The 27,887-nt window shown below is 38.4% G+C and overlaps 1 protein-coding gene across 3 annotated transcripts in view; it reads right to left on the bottom strand.

Moving 5' to 3' along the window:
* The window catches only part of TRIO (trio Rho guanine nucleotide exchange factor), a 247,931-nt gene that overhangs the window by 50,679 nt on the left and 169,365 nt on the right, over positions 1 to 27,887 (bottom strand). For 2 of the 3 annotated variants that reach the window (XM_041411853.1, XM_041411855.1), the window contains 3 exons: positions 26,783 to 26,997; positions 26,096 to 26,195; positions 17,767 to 18,010 (listed from right to left, as the gene is read on the bottom strand). In XM_041411853.1, the coding sequence (XP_041267787.1) occupies positions 17,767 to 18,010; positions 26,096 to 26,195; positions 26,783 to 26,997 (559 nt within the window). The remainder of the gene's footprint in view (positions 1 to 17,766; positions 18,011 to 26,095; positions 26,196 to 26,782; positions 26,998 to 27,887) is intronic. The other variant, XM_041411854.1, reaches the window with a different exon arrangement.

Raw genomic sequence — 27,887 nt, 5'->3', positions numbered from 1 at the left:
TATCAACTACTATTTATAATTGACTCCTTTCACTCCCACCTTCCTGCAAGAAGTACTGTAAACCTGTACTTGCTTACTTCTAAAAACTGGAGTAATTGCTGTTTAAGGAAGTGATTGTGCAGCACTTGGGGGCTACAGAGCAGCCTTGAGAACACAGCTCTATTGCTGGATCAGAGATGACAGCCTGCTAACATTAACTCCCACTGGCTGGAACTCCAACACCCCGTTACCTTCTGAGGATCTGCTGGGAGGTACGACCATCTACTGACACACGACCCTGTTTCAGAGGTCTCTGATAAGATTAATTCCCATTACATCCTTAATTTCATGTATGCAATCTTTCTACCAACCTCCTTCTCCTTTCATCCATCTGTAAATGCAGTTTGGATATTATCAAATAACAGTGATTATAACTTGCCTTTTGCTGCTTTTTTTGAGTATATGCACACAGCATACAGCAAGAGGTATGTAAGAAGGCATCTCAACAGGTGCATCAGCTCCAGACACTAAAGGTTAGCACTGTTTTATCCTGGAGATATTTGCAGTGTTTTAATGTAGATCATACAAACTTGTTCAGTAGCAACAGAGCAAATGCCAAGCAGAACTATTGTTTCCTGTTAAAAATTAAAAAGGAGGAATGGGAGAAGACCCAACAAGAATGAGTTTAACATGAACATCCTTACCCTTACCTCTGTGCTCCTCCAGTTGAGACTGAAAGAACACTGCTTACCTCCATGTTACATTTCAGAATCAATGCTGTCTCTAAATAAATTTCACAGACCGATTTATTTCCCAACTGCCCTTTCTTTTCAAGCTCCACTTCCCCAAAAACATTACTTCTCAATAACAATTTAACAGAAGTGACACATATTGAATAATCTATGATTTCTTTGGTTTAGCAGCAACATTCTAAGAAAATTTCTGCTAATCTCTTAAAATACTACCATTAATAACATTTCACAGAGCAAGAGTTACCATTTCTCATTTCTCTAGATCAACTAAAAAAACCCCATAAAGTAGCACATGCCTCTTAAAAGCTTTTTCTGAAAGAGTTTACTGTACAGCATCTCAGTAGTTTACAGAGAAGATTAATTCCAACACTGCTCTCTTTCCCATATAGGTCCTTTCTGTAATACTCTGCGTTTTCTGGCTGGGGTCAGATCAGATGGAGGGGAGAGTAGAGAGAGAAGAAGGAAAAAAAAAAGCATCCTAATAAACACCCATAATTTGAAAACATCCCACAACCAACCAACCAGCCTGCCTCCCCCTTCCCATTGTATCTATACTGTGCATATTTGTACCTAAATCCAGGATCCAGTATTTACAGCCACTGGGCTGCCCGTTGCCGCAGCAGGTAGGATTTACTGAGTGAAGAGATCCCAGAGTGTCAATCTGTTTAATCCTGTTCGGCATGGTGAGGAGTCAGCTGCTCCGATACCCACAGCTTCCAAAGAACCTACTCGCCTGCAGCCCGGGATGGGTTACAGCCTTTCCTGAAGTGTTCACCCAGATAACGTTACAGGCAATGCCATCAGCACGAGGAAGTCACTCTTATCTTCTCAGGCTGGTCTAGACCCCTGCCTGCCGTCACAGCAGCTCCTCTCTCCTCAGAGCAGAGATGCTCTCCTCTGACTCACTGAACACAATTCCAGTCTTTAAATTCACATGTGGGAATAGCCAGATGCAGCAGATTACACTCTACCGTAACTACCCTAATTGAAGCTCAGGGTGATCTTAAAAAATACGGCAAACCAGCAATTTTTCCTCTCAGCCTTCAGAAAAGATGCAGTCTAGTACCCCTACAAAGCTCTATAGTAACCAGAATGCACAAACTGAACCTTTAACATCTCTTTTGATTTTACACTGCAGAGTTCGTTTTTAATGCTTTAGCTAAAGGCATAAACAGAAAAAAAAGACAGACATTTTCCGGTCAGCTACAGCGTGCAGTGCTTTCCCTGGAATTTCCAATTTTCCTTGACAAACAACAGATTCTGTCCTTACCTTCACCTTCTCCTGAGCCTTGTTTGTGATAATCAATCAATCAATCAACCAAACCCCACAATACTGGAAAATCCACACCATTTGATAAATTAAGGATCTTGCTCTGATTTAAACTACATTGCAGATCTGTTTCACCTCTGAGCTCTTACTCTGCAAGATATATTTCTAGTTCATTAAGCTGTCTTCCTGTTCAGTAATCTGAGAGTGCATGTATTTTAGGTTTTGTACATGCATTCTTCACCTAACATGCCACAAAAGCATTTGTCTATAAATATTAAATTACGTTTTAAATTTTTTTTTTTTTGCTATGCATACCTAGAGGAGATGTTTGGTTTCTTCCCCTGAACACAGTATCATCTAATTTTCAAGGAGCTACATAAAGCTACATTCACTAGATAGATAAACAGCCAAAGCCAGAATTTAAATTTTGTAAACGCAGAAGGGAAATTATTTCTAATAGTATATGATCATTGGAAAAAAAAAAGTCCCAACATGAGATTGAACAAATACTATATAGTACACAAACATGTAGAGAGGGTAAGAAGACAATAAAGCAGTGAAGGGGTGGCCAATGACACTAGCACAAACAAATGCATGTAATGGAAGGACAAATAGGAATTTTATGTGGAACTGACAGTCTACAGGGTCCCAGAGTCAAAGCAAGCTTATCACTATCATGTAACCACAGTTGGGTACACATACCTTATTCTGTCTGCAGTGCTGAAGAGTCGTAGTCACCCTGCGCCTAAGAATAATCTTTTGATTTTTAAGAACAGCTAATCTAAATTCTGAATCAGTTTTTCCTTCATAGCCTCCTGCACTGAAACCATTAATTCTCATTCTTGATCAATTTTCTTTTGACCCAAAGCAACTTTCAAATGACACTGAATTCCTAAGGTGGGGGTGTTGCGAGGGGGGCAGGCAAAGCAGAGGAAAAAAACCTCTCTTTCTCCAGGGTAAGTGATCTTTTTAGTTTACCACCTACAGTGAGACTTCCACTAAGGCTAGTTTACTCATCATGAAATTGTGGAATATCTGAAAATCATTCCAGTTTCAACTTGGGTAAGAAAAAAATGAAATAAATTAAACAATCCATTTCTATTACTCTGCAACCACTCCCATGCACATTGAGCACTCTCAAGAATATTCAGCCACTCTTGTTGTGGTAAAAAAGTCTCACACCTTTAACCAACGTCTGGTTAGATAGGTTATCAATACAGCTTTGAAGTAGTGATTTCCATATGTAAGAAAACTTCTGACCAAAAGATAGCTACACTTATACATAAAACCATTTTTAGATTGGTTTTATTTTGTTTTTAACTGCATGAATACTGCCCTTATAAAAATGATAATATATGCAGGAAGATATTATAAATGCTCTGGGAACCGCATCATTTGCAGCTTGCTATTGAAAAAAGTTCTTCCGTTCCTACTGAAAGCAAACACTGTTATTTTTAGGTTTTGCTTTGACCCCTTCTCAGAGAAAAATCTGACAAGCAAATCAAGGTGGTGAAGGAGAGAGAATGACCACATGGACTGTCTCGGAGTCATATTTCACAGGTTAAATGGTTAAGAAGAAAGTATCATGGATACACAGTTTTCTTGGATGACCTAGTTTTTGTAAAACGCAATTGCTTCACAGCAACACTGGAGTAGAGACAACAGACCCCACATGAACGTGGTACAGAGCCACTGGGCTCATTAGGTAAGTATTTGGTTGAGAAACATCTCAATGCATATACTGAAACAATAGCTACAACTTCCTTATGGTCTAAGGCAGAGAGCTCAGACTTGTAAATTCTCCTGAATGTAAGGAAAAGGCAGATGGCTACTATATCACAAACCCAACATTTCTTAATTTAACAGGCAGGGACCATTATGCAGTACCACTGTCACCTGAGATCTCACTTAAAACACCTCAAGATGTATCAGAAGTCTCAGTTTCCGAGACAGGGACCTGTATCAATACATGTAATTTTATGCCCAAACAGGCAGCCTATTAATGTCCTTCCATGGCTTACTTCAGGCTCTACCACAAAGCTCTCTTTGTCTTTTAGCTCCATCCGGTTTTCTGTATTCCAGTGCCATATCCTGCATTAGCTACCCCTGTCTGCTAGACGGCTCTTCCTGCAATTCCTTGCATCAGCAGTTTTTTGTAGCAACTCATCCTCGGTAATAACGAAGCAATCAGGTAATCTTAATTCCACAGGCAGGAATGTCCACATGGAAAACATCTTTAGGAAAAACCCAGCTGGGCACTGAGCACAAGCTCAGTGCAGAAGAGGTTGGACTGCACGGGGTGCTGCACAGCGGCAGTGAGCTGCCCCTGCTTCATCTGCTGCTCAGTATTTGAGACCAGAGGCCATCAGGAAAACAAACTCTGATGAAATTACTGACGAAAAAAGCTCATATATTGATCTGTGCCAGTTGACAAAAGTTGGAATTGTTGTGGCTCTTTTTTTTTTTAAATAAAATTAACTTTCATTTGCATAATGTTTCATTTTTTGCCTTATCTGCATAAATCTGAAATGAGTTTTCTTAGTTATACACTTTATATAATATTCTTTAAAATAAATCAATAGCTATCTTAATTTCTAAAAGAAAAGTAGCCCCTTAGCAATTTAAGATATTTCTCAGTTACTTTGAACAGGGAAAAAATAAATGTCCAGAAGAAAAAAGTTGTCTACTGAAGACTTTAAAATTCCCAGCCAAAGAGCCCACTCATTTTGTAAGACAGCATTTTGTAAGGAAGACTAAACAAAGAAACTAAACAAAGAAACTAAATAGGAAAAAAAAAACCAGCTAGCAAAGCACTCAGTGCACATCCCAAGTAGATCATACTTTTTATGATAGACTTAAATGAAGCATCAGATGCCTGTATCTATTACTGCAGTGAAGGAATGGGATCAACTTTCTGCAGTTAATCTCAGGGATCACTGATGGACAAAGTCAGCCCCCCAAAACCATTTTAATGTATTAACATTTTGCCAGCTCACCCCAGCACAGATGTAACAGCTCACCAGTCTCTGCCATTGACAGTCAACAAATTATCTCATTACAGCTTCAGCTTCTCACAGGTCCCAGCTCTTAACTGCAGCATCTGCACCCACCATTTGCCACTGCATTAACTTCCTCATGGAAGTGCTACCTCGTGCAAGGCTTCTATTAATAGTTTTGCATGTAAGAATGGAAACATTCATCCCTTCTTTCATTTAACAGGACAACTGGAGTTAAGCTGACTGCATTTCTCATACTCCTAAGATATTCACATGGCAATAGAAATATATAATAGAATTATATTAAAACACAGATAAACAGCATTCCAACTTAATCTTTATAAGGCCCCATTACATTTTGCAACATCTTGGTGAAAACAAGCAGAACAAGAGAGGGAAGCTAATAAAATGCAGAAATTCCAAATTTAAATACCTATTCTGAGTTGCCTGAGAGCAAGAAGCTAAAGAGCCAACTTTTCTTCCTTAATATCTATCTTGGCAGGGTGGGGAAGTGTCTGTGTTTGAAAGATTATAACATGAGAAAACACATCTTCAATATCATTCTCAAGCAAAAATACATCTGTCCTCTCCAGAATCTTGCTCCTCATATTCCTGGCATTCCATTTTAAAATGCAATTAATAGATTTTGGAATCAGTACTACAAAGTTACTTAAAAAATTCTTGTTCATCTTAGGAGGGGAGAAACTTATACAAGATAACTGAAATTAATAGAAGTGAATTCTTTATTCAGTTCTGCCAGGATCTAAATGTCCCAACTTCAAAACAATTTTTGAAGTAATCTATGAGACAAATGCTTCCACGATTTAGTGTTGCACAGTTCTTACAATTTGGAGTCACATTTCTGCATATAGGAGAGAAAAGATTCAGACTTCTAAAACTGTGCTTTTAAAAATTCCAAAGACCACCCAGACCTAGGAGCCAAAGTTAGACATAAATCCATAATTATTAAAATTCTTGAACTAACTAACATTGCACAAATCAACAGGAATTTTATTTACAATATGCATTTTGCATTAAAAAAATAAATCAGGCTGACTTTCCATACAAATCGTATCTTTGGCAGCTTAGGCATGCTGCCCCACACCAGAATACTCTAACACAATCAAGAAATTGTAGACAGCAAAACCACATCAATAAATAAACCTGAGGTTGAAACTTCAAAGGTGAGCTCCCACACTACCATGAAAATTCTGAGAGGAGTCTAACTTTGCCTTTTCCTCAGTGTACAATGTGTGCACAGTTTAACTGCTTGGGGTACAGCTGCACCACTAGGATCTGGTTTCTTTAGCCCCACACACAAAGATCATCCTGTTCCCAAAAAATAGCCTCGCTGCTCCTCAGTCTCTCAGATAAATAACGCTGCCAGTCTGCAAGGAGCGGAATCATTACAGCTTCGGCTCTTTGGACTTAAGATTCAGAGTGTTACTTCCTGTTCTTTACTACCCCTGCTGCCAGCTGCCAGAGGCACTTTAAACTCAATCAGTCAGAAATTGTATTGTGCAATGAATTGTGTGAACATTCTTAATTTGAAATTTCCAAGAGCTCCGTTCAAAATACTGGTATTTTTCAGCAACAAAAAAAAAACCCCAAACAAACAAACAAACAAAAAACCCCAAAAAACCTGCAACCAATAGCCACCTCCAACAAAACACACTGGCTATCTCACCAGCTGGCAAACCTGAGAAAAGTATTTTCTGATTGAGGGTGAAGAGATATTTTCATCTGGGTGATTTATAGCCTTCCATTCTATATCTTGGGTAAAGCAACTGATAGCAGAACACTGAAGTACTCAGGCTTTAATTAAAAATATTGGGAAATGAATCATGTATCCAACTATTCAGTCATCCAGGCTAGGATCTAAACAAGTCCTTCCTGTCTCCAGCTTTGCGGAACATGCTCTAGCTGTTGTTCATGCCTACAGTAAGAAAGAATATCAAAAAGCACATGACACAGTAAATTCTCTCCCATGTTAATCATTTGGCTATTATTTACTTTAGTTTTTAACTCTATTCTGTGCTGTAGCGAAGGATTGGAGCCTATATACCACTTGCAGGAATGAAGAAGCCTTTCAAAGAAATGGTTAGATGTTCAGTGTCCCTGGTCTTCTGTTTATCTGGAAAAGCTTTGGGAAAATTCTGACTCCTCAACACAGTCACCACTGCAGCATGCCAAACCAGCTTGAAAAATCCCAGCCACTGTCAGCAAAACCACAACAAACCAGCTTTAGATAATTCAAACAAAATCTTTTGGATGAGTGTAAGGAATTTTGTTTCACATACATTCAGTACTTAGCAAGGGATAGGAGGGGGACAAGGAATAGGCCATTTGTCATCTGTACTTTGGAGAAAATACAAAAAGTGTTCCAAGCAAGAAATATTTGCTGTCCTAATGAGACATATTGAAGAAACACTCAGTTTTTTCATATTAATTTTATTATACAAGTCACCCTTCATCATTCATTTTTTTCTTTATTTCCACAAGGGGAAACAGCCACTTGGTGTGAAAAGGAAATCTGGTCAGAACAAGGTTTAATTTTCCAAACCAGTTTTAGCTGCACATACAGTGGGTTTGGATTCTTTTTAGCATAAATTTCTTAGGTAATTATCTTAACTAAAAATGCATGCAGTCAAAGACAAAAGAATATATTCATCAGAAGTGCTCAGAATACTGAATTGCTCTTGACTTAAAATTAATTTCTTTTAAGTCACTTGAAAGGAAAATGAACAGTTCTACCAGGTCAAACCAGGTCATTAAAAACCCAAAACAACAAAAGCAAAGCTTTTAAAATGGGACACGTACTCCCTGTAAGAAGTTCTGATGCTGAAGTTCAACACAAATGCATCTGGACAAATTACTTCTTCCTGCTGCTTGGTATTATTCACCAAAACACTTTTCTTATTCTGCTTCTCCTAAGTTCAAATTGTAAAAATGCTATTTGGTGAGTTACAAAGGTTTACTTCACTGCTATCTCTCCTCCTTTTGCCTCTGCTCAGTACTGCCTAGCACAGGTCCCCGTAAGAGACCAGGTTAAGTGACATGGCCCTCCTAGGTGTGGCAGATGGAGAACAGCCACAATCCAACACCCTGCTGCTTCAGAAAGCAGGAAAAGCACATGGGCTCTGAAAGCACCTGAGTGGATTGCAAAGAGAAGCATTTAACACAAAAAACCTTTACACACTTTCACAGCTTCCTTTATTATATTAAAAGATACTTGAGCAAAATTAAGCAACCTCCTCAATTCCTCTGCATTGCATCCAACAGGATGGGTATTTTCTCTCTTGCTCTAAGCCTGGATTTCAGATGCCCTGTTTTTGTAAATTATAAACACAGATTCGTTACTATGTATGTTTAAGTACATTTGGAGGCTAGCTTTACCATAGCACAACAGAAAAGAGGAGCAAAAAAATCCACAGGACTGGGACTTATTATACTTTGTCAATTAGATGATAAAACACAGAAACACTTGAAATTGTATATGTGTCAAACAATTCCACAAACGTGAGAGTTTCTGTATTGTAATTAACAGGGTTTTTTTATATCTACTGAATTATAAATGTAGCATAATTCAGTCCTGAAAAAGGTAAAACATTTCTATTTTGGTTACACAGAACATGTTTTGTACCCATTTGAAAGAAAATTAGCTCTGAACCAAAGAAATTAATGTGATCACACCGCTGACAAAATGGAAAAGTGCAAACTTCCTACAAATTACATCATCACCCCTTAGCAGAACTGTGAATATGCAGTTATGAAACAGCCACTCTAAATCTATACTTTAGATATTACAATAAGTTACTACATTCAGTTAAGACAACAATGCTCCTTTAGGACTAAACTAAAGTTCAGGTGCCAGAAAATTGTGGGAAAAAATTGTGTCAATTGAAACATTCTCTTTTTCCAGTTAGTTCCTCTTGAATAAAGCATGCCATCATGGTAGAAGTTTTAGATTGCAAATAATGTTAACAATAACAGAGCAAAGCTTTGTTATTCCACAAACAACAAAAGACAGTCAAATGCTGCTACTTTTAATTTACTCCAGTTCTGAGGACTGTAACTTCACATGGTCTTATGAAAGTGATGTGAATGTGCACCGGATCCCACTGCCTGGGCTTTTGCTTAAGCAAGCAACCAGGACACAAAGAGAACACAGCACACAGCTCCAGGGTACCACCTGCTGTAAACACCAGCTCTTCAGATGTTACTCTGAGACTGTAAACAGAGTTCTGAGCCAGCGCCTTCCAAACTGATTCTGGCATGACTATATGTAGTCCTACCACATCTCAGGATGAAAGGATGAACACACCTAAGCCTGTTCTACCATATCAACCAGCATTTAAAATACATGTATTTTGTTACTCCTGAGACAATGAGAGAAGTCAGCATAAAATGCATTAGAACCAGCCAACAACTAAGTCAGGCCATGACAAATAAACTATCTAAAATAGGCTGGCTACTGATAAATATTTTTTAAGACATGTGGTTAAAATTTGGTGGTTTTCACCAGCCAAGTTTTTCCTGTTTAATATTGCCTAAAGAATACTTCAATCTAGTCAATCAGTGCCCACCTGTCATGCTGGAGACCAGGGTTCAATTCACCAATGAGGAGGTGATTCTTCCTTCAAGGGATGTGGTTAGTGGTGCACTTGGCAGTGCTGGGTTAACAGGTAGGCTTGATGATCTTAAACCCTAGCAGCTTTCCTACCTTCACATATCTGTAGGTTCTTACACGGAGCTAGATTTCCCTGGACTCCATGTTTAAAGCATCTCTGCATCACCAATACTCTGAAGTTTATATTAAAAAATGAACATAAACCTAATTAGGTTATGTTGCACCACACTCAGCATGGTGCAACAAGCACAACCAGAGTTTTTCACAAGGAGAAATACTTTTTTTGATTCCTTTCCATTTCTTACATGGAATAAATGTATTTGGGGGCAAAAATTTTCAGCATTTCTGATAGCGCCAAAGGCACTAAGAGGAGTCCAAGACTCCAGGAAATACTTAGAACATACCAATTCTCTGCTAGCAGTTCTAACTTTTAGCGTAGGATCACAGGGTAACTCAAGTTCCAAGTGGCCTCAAAAACCCATGCAAACTTCTGCTCAAATGGGCTGGGTCAGTTATGACATCAGACCAGCATACCTGGGGTGTTGTCCAGTCTGCTCTTGAAAACCTGACACACTTTTAAGCTCTTCTTGTAAGGAGACTATTTCTGCTGCACTGTAAATGGTTAACGAACAGTAGAGGTTGGCCACAGTTGGCTTACAACCACAGGGAAAAATTACAAGATTCTGGTTATCAAGGATAATTTGGTATCAAGTTTACCTAAGACGATCTTTACTATTTATGCCTGCATGTCAGTTATTCAAATGTCTTCTGTTGCTATAGGGGTTAACCATTATATATGCATCCTAGAAAATGCAGACTGCAAATTTCTGAAAAGCATTATCAGTATGTTTTCCTGGGACCATTAAATGTTTTTATTAACTTATCACAACAGCCTCTTTTACAGAGTTTGCTCTAAGAATTCCATTGCTTTTTTGCTTCCTTGATGGACAATAATGAATTTAGGTTCACTAGTTGTTTCAGATAGAGGGAAATGTATTACTGTTTGTACTCAGCTCAAAAGTAGGTGAAAACACCAGCATGTGCTGAATTGTAATTATACCTATGTCAGTGAATATGCACTCAAAATAGAAGTGAAACATTGCATAATAATGCCATCAATTTAAGACATGTCAAGGGCATGTGTAAAAAAGTTTCTGACAGTTAGATTAAAAGTGATGCAACATTTCTAGTTTAGCATAATATTTTACAATTTGCAGGAAAAGTGAAATGAAGTCAATGGAACAAATTCAGCAGCCTACTCAAAAAAAAAACCAGAATTGGAGGAAGTCAGTGGAACCCTAAATCCGGCTGGTTCCACCAGCAGGCATTGATGATGACAGATGATGTGATGTAATGTAATGTGAGGATGTCCCAAAAGGTGCACAAGCTCTAGCCTGCTCCTTAAAAAAAAGAAGCAGCAAGCATTGCTGCCATTGCAATTATGGGTAACAAAGGCACCCTCACAAAGTAATTCTCAACACTTCAACAAATTTTAAAAGTTTGTTAGAACTGAAGAGGGACAAGTTAAGAAAGCAAACATTACACTTCAGGATGGTTTTCTTCAATTGCAAGATAGAAACAACATTTGCAGGATATGATTTGAGTTTGTACTCTATTCTAACCTTGGTTAGAAAAAGAAACTGCTGTCAAAGGAAGGCTAATTGCAAGCAAAGTAACAACTCTCCTGGGAAACCTAAAGCCATCAGAATTGCTGGTTTATATCCACCCTCTACCTCCCAAAGATCAGCTGTGCAAATACATCTGTTCTGAGCAGATACTTTTTATGCCCCGACTTCCTTTCCAACTACAATATATAAAAGAAATATATTTGGCAGTTCCCTGGGACCAAATGTAGATTCAAGTCAGTATTATGAAAATTTCTTTTTCTCAACTGTAATACTGAGCTCCCAAACAGGGCAAAATCCTTTCATTAGCTATGTACAAAACCTCCAGAGAGAAATTAACCACATACTTATGCTCACAAATAGAGTCAGCATGGGAAATACTGACATATCTCACAAGTCTTCCTGGGCTGCATCATAATAAAAGAATAATGCAGGAGTTAGAGGTAGTTTTATTCAGAAATCAATCCTGTAATGTTTCAGAGTACATGTGAACTTGATAGCGAGAACTCATCTAGAAATTAAAATTGTGAGATTCACTGAACCTCCTTGTCTAGTTTAAGATTGCACAATGCCAAGGAAGCAATTCATAGAGACGTGACTATTTATCAAGGCTCAATTGGAATTTAGCTATTAACTCCAACTATCTGGCACAGCTTGGCTATAAAACTCAATGCAAAGATTATTATCTAATGGACCACAGTCAATTGATGACATTTTACTTAAGTTTACTTATGCTCAGATGATGTTTTTAACCGCAAACTCAACTAAAACCACAAGGTGGGAAAGTCAGGACAGAGAATTCTTGTTTTACTTTATACTTCAGCTACTTTATTTACCTCGACTAAGGCATGAGAACATGTTTGAAAAATCACACACGTACAACCTAAATTCAAACCATCCTTGCCACTATTAGGCTAGCAGTGATTTTGGGAAAAATATTTGTGACTAAATGAAAATTTATGATTTATTACTCTTTCAAAACAAATAGTAATTGTGAAGTTGAACTTCAGCTATTAAAATGCATGCATCTCTGCTCAAGCTCAAGTCCGGCCCATAAATAAGCTGAACTGACACTGCAGCACAGCCTTTACAATTTTTTTCTTAATCAAAACATGTGGACTGTCAAATTCGACTGATTGCTCAGCTTTGCCTCTCATGGGCTCCTTGAAAGGCTTTCTATCAGCTGGCTATTTGGATGGGCAACCTGTTACTTGGAAGTTTTATAGGGAAGTAATTGATTCATCAAGGAACAGGATTTTTACATTAAGGTTTGGTGTCTTGTACAACTCCAACATATTCCTCTATATCACTTTCTGCATGCAATCACATCCGTCTGTGTAGCAGCAGATCCCTCTTGGTTTGGTGCCCTGGAAACTACAGTCCCCACCTTCTGCCACCTGGCCCCCAGGCAGCACAGCAAAGCACGTACCCCACCAGCTCATTGTTAGGAGTTACTTTCCCCTCTGGCCTGGGCTGTAACTCATTTCCTGCAGCTGCAAACGCTGTCAGGCAGTCTCACAGGCAGCGCTTTGGCTCTGAGCCACGGGTGGGGATCCTTTTTCCTTGCACATGGCCTATGCTTCACTTGCTTGCAGTCTCAAAACAGCAAATCCTCCCCTTCCACAGCCTCCCTCTGCTCCTAAGCAAACAATTGCTGCTGCCCAGTCATCCTTTTCTTCCACTACAAACCAGGAGTCCTTCTTCAGTTATTCAAACTGGATGCCCATTTTGCTGGATCAAATTCTATTGCTGATACACAGAGCTTCCTCTTGCTGTATTGAACAGTATTTAGACTCAACATGGTTTTCAAAGATCTCAGTCACACCTGAGACTTTTACCTTTACTCTCTTCCTTCTCCTTTCATTGAAAACTGGTATTCTGAATAGGATCCAGTTGTGTGATAGCAAGCTTACTTAATGTAACAAATTCAAGACTGTTTTAGCCCATTCTGTGGCCTCAGTCATAAAATATCTCTCTCTTCTTGGGAAATATCTCTAGGTCACCCACACAAATTCTGTCTTCCTTAATTCTTGAACAGAGGGTTCCTAGAGCAATTCAAGAAGAGCTCTGACACCTGCCCTACATCAGTCCTTCCCATCTTGCAGATACAGAAAATGGCTTACTACACAGCTATTTGAACAAATTTGTCAACCTTTGTCTTGCAAAGGCATTTGATCTGCCTTATTAAGATTCTCTGAGAGAGACCACATTTCTGTGTTTACGGCTGCAGTCAGCACAGTATCCTCAGAGCAAAATCAGTATTCAGTATGTGAGTGGTGTGTGGTTTGGCACCGTGTTACAAAGACATCACCTACCTCTCATATTTGAACAAACCTACACAGATTCCTGGATTACGTGATGGTGTAAAACAGACAAACACTGTACCCTCAGGTAAACAAAAGACTTCTGTGGCCAAGTTTTTAAACAAACATATAGGAATGTGAATTGGCAATTAGACCTGGTTCCCCCCCCCCGCCCCAAAATCTTGTCACTTAAAGGAGACATAAATGTAAGCCTCATAAGCAATGGCTTGTTGCAGCCTTTGTATTTCTCCAAACAGTAGCTCCTACAGAATGGATATGATGGCACAAATTCTTCAGAAGTAGTCACAGATTCAGAAAAGACAGTAAACTTGTGAGCTAAACAGGCAAGAATTCACAAACAATTTTAAATAGCTGCCAATTTTTCTGAGCTTACATGTTCATTTTCATTACACTGAATCCTGTCTCCTGCCCTTTACCCAAAGCTCTGTGGTAGTGTAAATGCCCTGCAAAGAAAAGAAAGAGGACTGCACTTATGAGATAGGATGTACCCTAGAAGGAAAAGAAACCCATGTTAAAAAACAGAGAAGGACCAAATAAAACAACAGGAACAATCTTTCTCCCCCACACCCAAAAACATGTGGGAAATCATTACAAAAAAAATGTTGCCTTATGCATTACTTGTGAAAAACATGTTCTTCCAGAGCTAGTGATTTATTTTTGTAGAGTGCACCAACTGTTATTCAGCCTCTTCACTACTCCCTTGTTTCTCTTTCCCCCTATTATAAAAGGGATTTAGATTTTTTTAAAAATGTATTCATCTGTGTACTGCACATCAAATTGACTGAATGACCCAAATAACTTGCAAAAATAGATTTGATGTCCAGCAGAGCAAGAGGTCAGGAACCCGCAATCAACTCTCCTCCTGAGCTACTATTCATGTAGTGAACATCTTTTCTGTGCATTGCTTTCCTCATATTCTTAACAAAGTGTTTATTACCTTAACTACCACAAAATTTTACAGATGGAAGATATTATAAATGTACTTTTTAATCCATTCATTAAATGATTTGATGCTTTAGATAATACACATTCTTAGAGGAGAAGCAATACCTAACACTTGTAGGCAATTGATGAAGGTCATTTTTGAGGCAGTCTTTTAACATGAGAATAAAAAAACATTACCTTTCATGGTTGACAGATAATGTGTGGACAGACAAGGAATGACCAAGATCAACTGTTAGAACTAGGCTTCACTAAACATATTTGCTTTTTTAATAATCATGCATGTTTCCCTACTTTGGATAATAATTTGTGATTATTTAAGGCATTCAGTATCACCCAACATTTCTGTACTCAGTGATGAGATGTGGTTTGACACACCATAAGAACCAGCTGTCAATTACAAGAAGTTTGCCATTTCAAAACTTTGAAGCTCATTTCACCTCTGATATGCTGCAGCTTTCCTTTTTTTTTTTCCTTTATTTTTCTTTTCTGTATTGTTGGCAAGTGATGCTACTGATAAACACTGTAGAGAAGATCAAAATTGTAGGGTCCATAGATACTGAAAGGAGTACAAAACTCTTCAGCAAACCATCTGTGTAAGCTAAGCACTCTACACCCAAGTAACCAACCCCACCACTTCTGATGGTGATCACCTCCTTCTTTCCCCTGCAATACATAAACCCTCTCCTTCCCTCAGCCTCTCCCAAGAGCCTGCACGAGAGACATGCAAAAACTCCAGGACTCATGTCTTAGTTCATGAACTATATAGAATTACTCAGACTTGATGCTCACACTGTGAACCTTACACAGGATGTGTATTTTCAGACCAAAAAATCCTAATTTGTTGAATCTCTCAAAAACTCTTGAAAGTTTTACAGAATTAATGCCAAAAAAGGAAATGAAAATCTCTATTGTAAAGACTGAAGGTCCTTTATTAAGTACTAGAAATCTAGGGATTACATGAAAAATTATCCACCCAAGAACATAGACTGACTTAAAATTATGTTAGTCACTCACTTGTTCTTTGTTAGAGGATTAGTAGTGTTTTTTAGGAATTCATAACTCCATCAATACCCACAATGAACAATTCTGAGAAGATCATCTAATTGTTTTTCCATTCTTCTGATTAGCATATTCCCTGATGCTTTATTTAATCAAATGCAGCACTTGAGAATGAATAATTGGTTTGTGGGATTTTCTGAGGTACTTTTCACTATGGGGGGAAAAATAAAATCAAAGCACTCCACTGGTTTTGCTTGATTTTTATAATCCCTCAGTGAAATGAAGACTATCAACCTCTTTCAAGCAACAGAAAGATGAGGTAGGGACCAAAGTGAAACAAATCCAGTGGTTTCAAGTGCCTTGTCTACCCTTTTTTTTTCCCTCTCCAGACTACTTAACATTATATAACAGCTTGCATGTTCAAGGCAGTTCACACTCGCTTCAGTCACAGGCAGGGGAAACTTTACAAATGAAACATCCATCTCCTAAAGCTTGACATCCAGCAGTGTGGGAATAAACAATTAGCAGCTGCTTATCATCAGTTGGGATTAGGATGGCATACTATAACATCCCGTAGGAAGCCTGTGGCAAGGACAGAAGGCACTTCTGGGGCTGCATTCAACCCTGCAAATTATGCTCATTCTAGCAATGGCTTTCTCTTCTTCTCCAGTGTCCGTGAGTAATATAATTAATTAATGCTCTTTACTTCAAAGCACCATGTTAAACAAAGTAAAGTATCCTTGAAATGCTCTGCCTCATTTTCCCTAAACAAATTCTAAAGAAAAAAAAGGAATACAGGTCATGTTCACTGGTTTGATAAAAGAAGTTTTGTAACTTCTCAAACACAAAACCAACTCAGTCTGTCCCTCGGGATTCTGACAGGCTCAAGGTATTTCATATTATGCACACATATATACATATAGTCCACTACAATCTGCCTCTCCTAATAAAATTCTCTGCATTCAAAGGTGAAGTCCGTAAGCTCCAAAGGAAATTGGATTTATCAGTTCCTGTGAGTGTTATTAAAAAAAAAATGCAGATTTCACCCCCTAGTCTCAACTACACTTTCCCATTTTCTCATCAGAACATCTGCAAGCTTTCCCTATCCAAATTATTGTAGGACACAAAATGAAAAAAGACTACTACAACTATATAGCTCAATCCTTCAAACTCCCCCTGCCCCCCAGCCCCTAACTGCCCTGCATTCAGGAAGTTCCTGCTGTGCCTGCCCCTAATGTAAGAAAACCAGACTCACCCCTGTTTTTGTCAAGCATATTTATACAGTATCTTTAAAAAAATGGGAAAAAAATGTAATAGCTGGAATGGACTGAATAATTAAAAAAATTGTGGTTACATTTATGAAAAACTTTCCAAAAACTAGAATTTTGTGTTTTGGAAGACAAATTTTCCACATCACTTGTCTGCTAACCTTATTAGCTGCAATAACAATCTCTTTGAAATGCATCTTTTCCCATAGCATGTGACAAAATGCCTTCTAATAAACTATTTTTCTGTTTTTTCCCCTCCTCCTTTTTTGTAAGTTCACATTTCTTTCTGTTCACAGCCTACAAACTCAAGTAGCTGCAAATGAGGCAAGCAGGCATTTTCTCTAATAATAATCTACTTTTTGAGCCTGGATAGTTTACAGAGGCAAAAGATTAGAGCACACTAAAATCCTAAAACCTTTCAAAAAATCATCAGATTTTTCTTGCACCCTTCAGGGGAATATTCTTTCACTCATCTGAAAAAATCTCAAAAAAAACAGAGATGCTCTGGGGAAAAGTGTGCCAGTGCTACTCTGAAAAGCTCAGTTAAGTAAAACACAGAAGTCCAAATGAACAATTCCTGTGCCAGGGCATATGAAGGAGTGTATTTACCTTTTCCATTGCTGAACCTTCATGACTTCTTACTGCAGGGTTTCTCAGGAAACATTGATAATCCATGCCAGAGATTTTCTTCCCTCCCCACTTTCAGCACTTCTCAGGTACAGATTTTCCTATCACTACAGCTTGATCTAATATGATATATAACTCTTCATCAAGATATAATTTGCTTAAACCTCTTCCCTATCTCCAGCCACATTTTCCTTCAATGCTGAGAACTGCCAACTGCTTATTCCTGGAAAAGACAAAGTGGCTGCTGAAAACAAGGCAGTGCAGAACACCGAAGCTGCCATATGCACGGTACTCTCCGCTGCCCAAAACCCACGCTGCTGCTGTCTAGACTTTGTGCCCATCATTCCTTACCTTTGTGGTTAAAAATGCCCTCCATCTCCATGCTGCTGCGAGAGTGGGCGATGCAGAGGGACCCGCAGGGGACCAGGCCTTCCGCAGCTGGGGAGCGATCTGTGGTTCGCACCAGACACCAGTCGGGCTTGTCATGGGGCCGCTCCAGGACCTCCACTGTCTGCCCACGGCGGATTGTCAGCTCGTTGCTGTTGCAGGCGGTGAAGTCGTGGATCACCACAGTCAGCTCGCACCCACCAGACAACTGCGAGGGGACAAAACAAGGAGAAGCCAGATGAATGCTCGTTATCAAACCGTCCGTCACGCACCGGTACCTATTTAGGGCTCCTGGCAGGATTTGTATTTTGGATGAGGTAGCAGGCTTCTAGGACTTTCCACGTCAAGAAGAGAGCATTTCAAAATCAGGCTGTTCTGGCGTTTTAGAACACATTTCTAACTCTGCTTGTCTCTGCCTATTGTTCAAAGCACACTGGTTGTGACAGTGCTGGGCGGAGGATTTAAGCAGCTTTTCTTGCTAGACTGCTCCGTATCCCAAAAGCTGAAGTAGCAGCTGCTTCTGAATATATTTTATGCGTGATAATTAGCAAAAAAAAAAGATGAGATATTACTAAATACAGTTACCCATGTTATCTTTCAAATTCAAGAGAGAAAGAGGTAGTTTTTTCAAATGAACTTGCTGCCTTTTTCCCACCCTACTCACAGTTTTCACACACAGGTCACAAAATCATCCAGGACACATCATACACAATTGTAAAAGTCAGCATAAAGTTCTTCACAAAACATTCCAAATACTCAACTGTTTAACAGAAAATTCACACAGGCTTACAACTTCCACATTTTTGCTGGTTTCCCCAAATAAAACTGCATAAACTTGAATTAAAATCACGCAAGCTTAGGGTTTTCCTCTCCCTCTTCAAAACACTTAATTAGAATAACTTTGCCTAAGCTTTAGTTTCCTCTCTTTGATTGTTTCATCTGCTTTGATGTGAAATGAAAATTATTATCAGAACTTTGCAAAGTTCCCAAGATTGCTCAGTGCCAAAGCATCCATCCAACTTAAGCAAGCAGTCCTAGAATTCCTTCTTCCTTACAGCAACAGCATTCCAGGCTACTTCAGTTTTTCATGCGTGAGCATTTCTATAGCTCTGGCTGCTTCAGTGCAACATTCATACCAGATCTCTGCTGGTATTCAACTTCTGTGAATTCAGTAATTTTGAACCAAGCCAGTGAACTCCTTCAGCTCAGTGAGGTAATCTTGCAATGCTCTGCACTGACAAAGGAGGACCAATACCCTGTGAGAGTTCCAGCTAAATCACGTCTACAAGCAAGTGTCACACCAACACACTGTACAGATCCTGCCACATTGCTTTTGACTGTTTCATGGCTGCCAGCTACATCTCATGAGCTTCAGAAATAGGAGATAAGAGACTGCATTGTTTCTTATTTATTAGTGTTTGTTACAAGCCTGGAATGGAAACCGTACTGGACAAACTTTTCTAGGAAAATGCTATTTGTTATCAAGCAAGAATTTCAGAGTAAATGACAAAACCAGCAAAATCCCAGTAAGAATCAAAGGACAACTCCAACCTTCTCTTCCTCAAGTCTGCAACAAACAGAACATAACTCCTAGCAGATGGGCTGCAGTAACTCCAGAGCTTTCCCATGGTATCTGCCTGCTAATCTCACTGGCTAGCATTGCTTGTGTGTGCTTACAAAGGAGCAGAAGTTTTCTTGAGGGAATGCTGGGGCCAAGAAGGGCAGAAAACCTCCATACATCTAGTGTTTAAGGAAGATAAATCAGGTTGTACCCGTTTAGATACAGGCTAAAAATTGCTTCTACGCTGTCTCTTCGGACAGCCCCAATACACAAATTACAGGGGGGGTTACGCCTTCAAAACATGTAACCTCCTCCCTCATTAAAATGTTTCCTGTTCCCTTACACTCCCTTTTTTAGTCCATGCAAAGCTATGCAAAGGGGAAAAAGTAAAGAGTTTTCCCTTGTTTTCTGGTATTGATTTATGTTACAGCCTTTGTCAGACCAACTCAGAAAGAATTGAAACCATCTGTATGCCTGATGGGAACTAACAAAAAGCTGATGAAGTATGACTTCACAAGGTGTCCAGGGCAGACCAAATTTTTCTCAGGAGTCCATATCCCATCCAGTGCAAGCACAGTAACAAGCTGACACTTTCCAGAAACTGCATCTCATCCTTATATTTCCTCCTAAATACCTCCAGGAGCATATCTTTGGTGCTCTGTTTGCTCTCCTGACCCTTCACTTCCAACAAATAGAGATTAAGGTGTATTTTTTGTGACTGGTGCAATGGCCACATATTTTGGTAATATAGTTGTTCTTTCTTTTCTTTCCCCTAACAAAACAAAAAAGTAGCATCTCAGATTTTATGTTTTCTGAGTATTTTATAATATTAATTAATATAATATTAATAATAAATATTAATATAACGTTAGGCTAAAGAAAAAAAGCAAATGAAGGTTGTCAGTGGCCATGTCAGATGGCCAAAGTACACAGAATTCCTAGTTTTTCAGATAATGTCATAATTACATATCCTAGCTGGCCAGTATTCCGCTGAAATTCAATACTCATTCACACTTCAGTATAGTATGTAAGACACTTCTTGCCCAGGATTGTTAGTCCACACCATCCTCAAACATATACCTATGCTGTTACATGCAGCTTAGTGCAGAACTTTTCCACCACTGCTAGAACACCGAAAACCATGATTTCTGTACTCAGCACACACATGTGACACTTTGGAGAGCTGAGCAAAAAAAAGCATTTCCCAATTTTCCCTTCCTTTGGGTTAACTCCCCTTCTTTCTGTCCACTACAGTAGTGGTTAGGAAACACTTCTTTCCTCTTTGTTTCATTGCTCAATTTCTCTCCATAGCACACTTTCTGAAAGCAGTTTCATCTTTCACACTGATTAAATACAGTTGGACAGCAGGGAGTGTCTGTGATTAAGAGTCTTGCTCAACAGCTGTTGTTGGACAGCTTTGGCAAGGCTCTCCAGGCTAGCTGCAGGGAAGAGTGAGAGGCACAGCACAAACTGGGAGACTGACTTGCACTGAAGGGAAAAGAGTTGCAAACCATCAAAATCCAAATTTAGGATGAACAAAGGCTTTATATACTTTTCCATCCTTCTCAAGAAAGCTTTTATGTAAACTGAATTAATCATGCATGATAAAAATAAATGATGCTATGTCTGAAACATGGAAACTGGAGAGACAGACGAGATGAGACACAAAAGCCAGACAGAAACAGAACTGCAGATTACAAAAAGGCACAAGGTTTAATTAAACAGCTTATCATGGGACATAGTGCCTTGCAGTTGCTGAAATTAATGTTATCCATCTATGTTCACCTCTCTGAGGCCTTTTAGTCACTGTTGCTTGTAGAGAGAAAGAAAAAAACAAATGACACAAACATGTGAACACTTACTGAGTACATTCTTAGCATAGGTTTGCTGAAGTCACAGACACCACACTAAGTCCATCTGCCACCATTACCTGCAAACACCATGACTGTCCAGATATTCAAGAGCCTTTACATCAGGCCATATAACATTCTCTGAGGACTGCAAATGAAATTTAATTTTCCATACTAATTTTACATTAAGATGAAAGGAAAGCAAAGAGAAGCTAACAAGATTTCTCAATTATTTCAAGCATAAAAATCTTTAATCCCTGTTTAAAATGGAAACAAGTGCACTTTGGCAGAAAATAAATGGGACAGTACAAAATTTCTGCCTCAAAGAGCGATTTGGTTTGACCAGGTAGCTGTGCAGACTTGGTTTCTGACTCTGAAAAGAGGTGTGTACTCAGAGCCATGTCTACTTTTTTTTTTTTTTTTGTCATTTTTTTTCCTACTGATTGGCGCCTTTTCTCTTCTGGAGACTCAACTGGCAGAGCTAAATACCTGGTTGTCTCCTGCTGCTTCAATCCTTTTTCTGTCTTTCAAAGAACTACACACAAGCTTAAAGAAGCATGAAAATGAAATACAACTTCACATAGACAGTAATACAAAGTGTTACCAGCTGGGCACAAAAGACAATTTCCTAAAAATAAAATATTGCTCTACTGACCACTCACAGCAGCTAGCATGATTCCTACTATTTAGGATAGCAATCTGTGACAGCTCTTCTTCTGAAAGCCTCTCATGTTCTTAGATACTAGTTTGGATTATTTTATGTTTCTACCAGATCACTGAATAGAAGCATGAAAAAACCTATCAGACCTCCACTGTTTCCTTCGGCCTCCCTATTTAATTTCCTGTGTGCTGGATCAAGTTCAAAAGACAATGTTAAAAATGAGACAAGGCTGATGCAAGGCCAAATGAGTGGTCCAAGAATCTCTTTTATCCGTTAGCCACCTAAAATGCTGGCTACACATCTACAGAATGTGAATGGAAGGAATGCTGTGAAAGGTGAAGGGCAAAATATTTACTGAGAAGGGTACAATGAGAGCACTCACGCAGAAAACTGAGATGCTTTGATGGAATAGAAATCTCTTTCTCAAAAATTCTGTATTTCATGCTGGATTCCATTATACCTTCCAATGCTTCAGGATGGGTCAGTGCTATTGATGTAAATATTTATCATGTCTTGCAATATGAAGATACACCCCATGATAATAAAAAAAGGCCAGAAAGGGATCTTAAATTACCTAGTCCACTTCATTCTCTTCCTCTAGAGCGTGATTGACCACATCTGTATGAATCCTTAACATTTATCCAAACTGTTCTCACAGAACTCCAGTTACGGAGATTCCCCAGCCTTCACAATTACTCTGCTCTAGGTTTTCACATTTTCATACCCATAAAGTATTATTGCAATCTTTTTTAAAAATAAGTAATTTGATTTCATCCCATCCACTTAAAATATAGGTAAAAGCCTGTTTAGTAACTCTGTGCAGTAGCCTTTTTCCCCATTAGAAGACCTAAAGGTCTTCCTCCTGCCTTTGTTTTTCCCTTTAGACTTGTTAGCCCCAATTCTTTACCTTGGCCTGTAAGTTAGGTTTAGTAGACTTCTAATCAATCTTTTTCTTCTTTCCCTCAGAGTTCTTCCAATGGACCACTGATTTTCCAAAATTCTGTACTCAAAACTGGATGCAGTATCTAATGTAAGCCTTATGAGTTCAGAGTAAAGAATGAGGACTTAGTGTCCTCAACAACCCATTTCTACAAGCCAATACATTGCAGCTTTCTTTGCCCTCCCAGATGCATCACACAGCTAAATAATAAACATCCTGTGAGCCTCTGTAGCTTCTCAGTCATCCTCTCAAAAACTGTTTCAGATTCTCGCTGTTTTCATTTGTTAACTATTTCTACCTATTCATATAAGCTCAAATGTGTTCCTATTAAATTGCACAGAATTTTGCCAGTTAATTTTTCCCATTGCCAAGATTATTCTGAATTCTAATTCTGCCTTCCAGCACTGTTTTCAGATGACATGAGGCTGGGAAGGATGTCAATGTCAGCTTTATAAACATATGGTCTATTGCATCATCCCAGTCATCACTGAAAAGCAGCATTACAACAGTGGTGCCAAAAATCAAAAGTTAAAATTCTAGCCCTAAAAAGCAAGGGTGGAGAAGAACAACGCTAATCATGAAGTTATTCTCTGTTGTTATGGCAATTACAATTATGTCAGAAAACAGGATGCACGGAAAGAAGTTCATCTGGACAATATTCAAGCACGTACTATCAAGGTTAAGGATTTTCAGCTCTTTCAAAGTGTATCTCTGAGGAGGTGAGAAAGAATATTGACATTTGGATAAAGGACTTCATTCTTGATATACTCCCTGTGTAACAGTTCAGCACTTCTAACCAAAACATTTATTTTACAAGAATGAACTGTCTGAATATATAATTGGAGGAAGTAAAAGAATGGTTTTACTTGGCTGTTGATTAATATAATGTGTTTGATATTTTTTGTCTTTTCTCAATAACAGATACATGTGAACAGAAAAATGTTCAGCAAGAGCTTAATAAGTAATATAGCACTAAACACTTCTACTACTTAATTATTACTGGTTTTAATTGCTTGATATTTTTTAATGTTTCTTGGTTTGGAATCCCATCTCAGTTAGCTACATGCTCCAAATTTGACCAAGGAGTTCCACTGCTTCATCTGGCTAACCACATCAACAGCACTTGAAATCTGTACAACTGTTTTAAACTCCATTCTGTAAGACATTCACACATACTTCAAGCTTCTAGGCTAATAAAGCAGAGTTGATTTTAAACCCCAAATCGACTGCAGCTAATGAATTTTCAACATCCAAAGTGAGAGATTACCTCAGACTCGGCAATGGCGTTAAGACACGCTGCAGATTTCACTGGCCACTTTCCTGTTACTGTTCCTTAATAATTTTTATTTTGTATTTTTAAACAGATTCAAGATTTTCTCAATGTATTCAGCAAACCAAACCATACAATAGAAACATCAAATAAAGCTACACTGCTAATTCACACACTTTTCAGAAGTGCACAATAGTAAATTCCTTCCTTGGACATACAACACACAGCACAAGTAACTTCCAGAGAGTCATCAACTTGTTTTTCTTGGCAAAGGAAAGTCTAATAAAAATTTTATGCACAAGTGCAAGCTCTCAAAATAATTTAAATACAACAGTACAGTCACTAATCACACCTAAAACCTGTCAGAAATATACTGAAAAGTGTTCTCCATTTCTTTTTCCTTCCATTCCTCCTCCTTTTAACTCCTGTTGAACAGGTTGTTGGTAAGACTCCTCCTCATGTCAGACTGGAAAACAATCCTGAGGGCATTCTGCTTGGCCACCTTTCTCAGCAATTCTCACACCATGCATGAAATATTCCTGTGAGGGGCACCAGGAGACAACTGTGCTATGCACCCTAGTGCACAAAGAGAAGGGTGTTGGCTCTGCACGGCAGAGATGGACTGCATCGCCTTCAGCCTGCATGCACCCAGCCTGGTGCCTCAGCCAACAACCAGGGAAATCACAGAGAGCATGTCTTGCTTCTGAGTGTCACAGGTTACCTAAACTCTTCTCTTAAGAACTGTTTGCTAGCATACAAAACTCAATGTTTTTAAATCCCTAAATAATGAAGTTAGAATGCTAAGAATAAGACAGCAAAACAAAAGTCATCAAAAGAGTTCTTCCTCTAACCAACTGTTCTTCTCATAGGTATCTTTAGAAGAAGCCACTACCAAAACTATAGACCAACCTCAGTACATATGCAAAAAGTCAAAACATAGGCTGTTCTTGAAAAATTCAAGAGCAACCTAAGCATCTAATATTTCCCTCCTGTCTGCTTCTCTATATGGAAAAATCAAACCATAGAGTTTGAGCAACATGTGAAAATAGAGAAAACTCACTGAGTTTAGGTGATGATGGGAATGGTCAAAATAGTATTCTGAGAACCTATTCATTTAGCTACCCTGAAGAATACTGGTTATTTATCTGCATAGTGTGAATGGCTCATCAGAACAATTTTACACAAGGAAGTAATAGACCAGAAATCCCTAAACAAATTTTGAAGTAATTTGCTAGGCATCTTCAGTGTTTTAAGTCATTCTTCTGTTTGATAAACTTTTATTATCCACCTCTACCTCCCTCCAGGGTCTGAACACTTCTCACTTGCCAAAAATTTTGTTTCAATTCCAAGTAACAAACACATTTCAGAAAAATTTTTATTCTTTTGACAATTATCTAACTTCCACCCAGGGGAAACTCTGGCTGTGTATCCTTATGGTATAATCCAGCCAGAGTCTACAGGCAGAGATGGAGGAAAGGAAACACCAGCACTAGTATGAAATGACAGTTTGGTGGTTACTTCTGGACAATTCCACCAGCTTTCGTGCAGAGAGTGAACACCTACTCCCTAACCCATAAACATTGGAGAGTACTTTTCCTTTACAACAGTAACTCTGTGGCAATCACCTGCCTGAAGCCAACATGAAAAGCAGATGGTATGCTTTCAGGAAGGCTGAGATGAACATCAAGAAAAATTCTGTGCATCACTATCAAATTTTATGGAAAATAAAACTTTCATGTTAAACTGGGTCAAATCTTTGAGCAAACTCCAGAACAGAGGGAACCAAAATTATTTCAAATTGGCACAAACAATCTCTTAATGACCTATTAAACAATCACTCCTGCTCTCCCATGGTATCTGGGTATTTTCTCTATTGCAGACAGCTATTTTTAAGAGACTGAGTATTTCCATGCCTCTTCTCTGACGGTACTAAGGACTAATCTCGGGTGCTAATTCACACTAAGGGACAAATCACCCGCTCTCAGCACAGAGCAATGCCTGAGAAACTTACCTTATCACTGTCTAGCGTGTTCTGGGAGGTTCGTGAGGCAATTGAAATAGTATCAGGCTGGCTGCTGCCATCTCCCTGACTGTCCAGGTCCTCGCCATCTCTGCAAAGAATTCAGTTCTCATTACAAGAGTGGTACTGTGTTTGTAACATGCTAGTTAAGGAAGTGAGACACTCCCAGTGTGGCAACAGACATCAAATTCACTGATGCAAGAATCAAACACTCAGTACTTAATATTCTGTTCTCAACTGTAAGAGAAGAGATTAATTTGCAAGGTATACATCATGTAGAATTAAGGCAACAACCAGTGAGCCAGAAATATGGCAACAAACTTGCCCAGTCACTTAGACAAAGCTAGCAAGAAGAACACTTGGTGACACATTTCAAACTTCATAAAAGGAAAATGAAGGACCTGAGTAACACATGCAGAACTGCAAAAATCTAAAATGTACAGCTATTCTGTACTGTAGTTCTGTAATGGCTCATTTACACAAGCCAGGGACTGTTCAGAGCAGAAATCTCAACAAATTCAGCACTGCAGGAAACTGTAAATTAATGATAAGATAAAACTGGACAAAATGACTCTTGCTTTTGTCCAATTCACTTAAAAGCATACAAAATTCAACACTACAGGGGAAAGAGCACTGTTGTATACTTAGAGATCTCTGATTATTTGAAATACTGCTTACCTTCTTCCTTTCTGTTTTGTTGTTGGTGCAGTTTTGGGAATGTGGATGGGCTCTTTCAATGCTCCTTTCAGATGAATAGTCCTTTCTTGTATCACTTCCCGGATGTGTTTGATCCAGTCCTGTTTATTCTCTATACTGGATGCCTTTGATATGCAAAAGAAACAAAACCCCCACAAAGGACCATTATGGCTGAGTAGATCCACACATGCAGTCAGCTAATAAACACAAAGAGGAACGCATAAAGAATGACTTTGTGAAAAATTTCTGAAAACTTGAACAGAGAAAAGGAAATTCTAGCTGACTGTCTTAATTTTGAATTGCCAACACTACTTTACACCTCTCAACATTATTAATATTGGTAATTTAAAAACCATTTTAACCTTAATTCAGAGTTTACTTTTTTAACTTGATGACTAAAGCCCTGTACGCATCTCATGAGAATTAGATGAATTCCAGTAATAACACCTTGAATACTGGTATTTTAAACTCACCCTACATTTTAGGTCAATTCTAACTTGAAAGAATAATAACCTACTATTACTGGCAAAAGAAGTTAACTTTTACTGCAACACATTTCATGTATTACTCTTCCCACATTTTGATACATATCTCGAGGCACAAAGCTAATTTAGGGACTGTATTCTAATTACTGCCTGCAACAAATTTATTTTTTTTAAACTCCAGAAATTACTTGATATCCACCTGCCTGACTTGTAATCTGATTGCTTAGTCCAATTTAACCCTGAACCTAAAATGCTACTAAATATAAATATTATTGAAGATCTGAAGAAATTATTATATATAGTTTCCTTAATTATAAACTACTTCTCTTAATTGCTGTCTCCTGAAATAACTGGCTTCAAACATATTATAAATATTAAATATATTATAAATATATAATAACCAGGAATTCCAAAGGGATGAAGAAAATTGCAGAAACAGATGGACAGGTAGGAAAAAGAATTTTGTTTTATTTTACAAACAAAAACATTTAGGAAAATAAGATAAACATGAACTTGTAAAAAATCTTTTATTTAGTTTTTCGTTGAATTTACTTCTAATATTAATGAGGTAAGGAAGTGCTTGTTTCCAGCCTTCAAAACCG

The sequence above is a fragment of the Onychostruthus taczanowskii genome, unplaced genomic scaffold (genome assembly GCF_017590055.1).
Source record: "Onychostruthus taczanowskii isolate IOZ18803 unplaced genomic scaffold, ASM1759005v1 scaffold37, whole genome shotgun sequence".
Classification (NCBI taxonomy): Eukaryota; Metazoa; Chordata; class Aves; order Passeriformes; family Passeridae; genus Onychostruthus; species Onychostruthus taczanowskii.
This window is presented reverse-complemented; position numbering and strand designations above follow the sequence as displayed.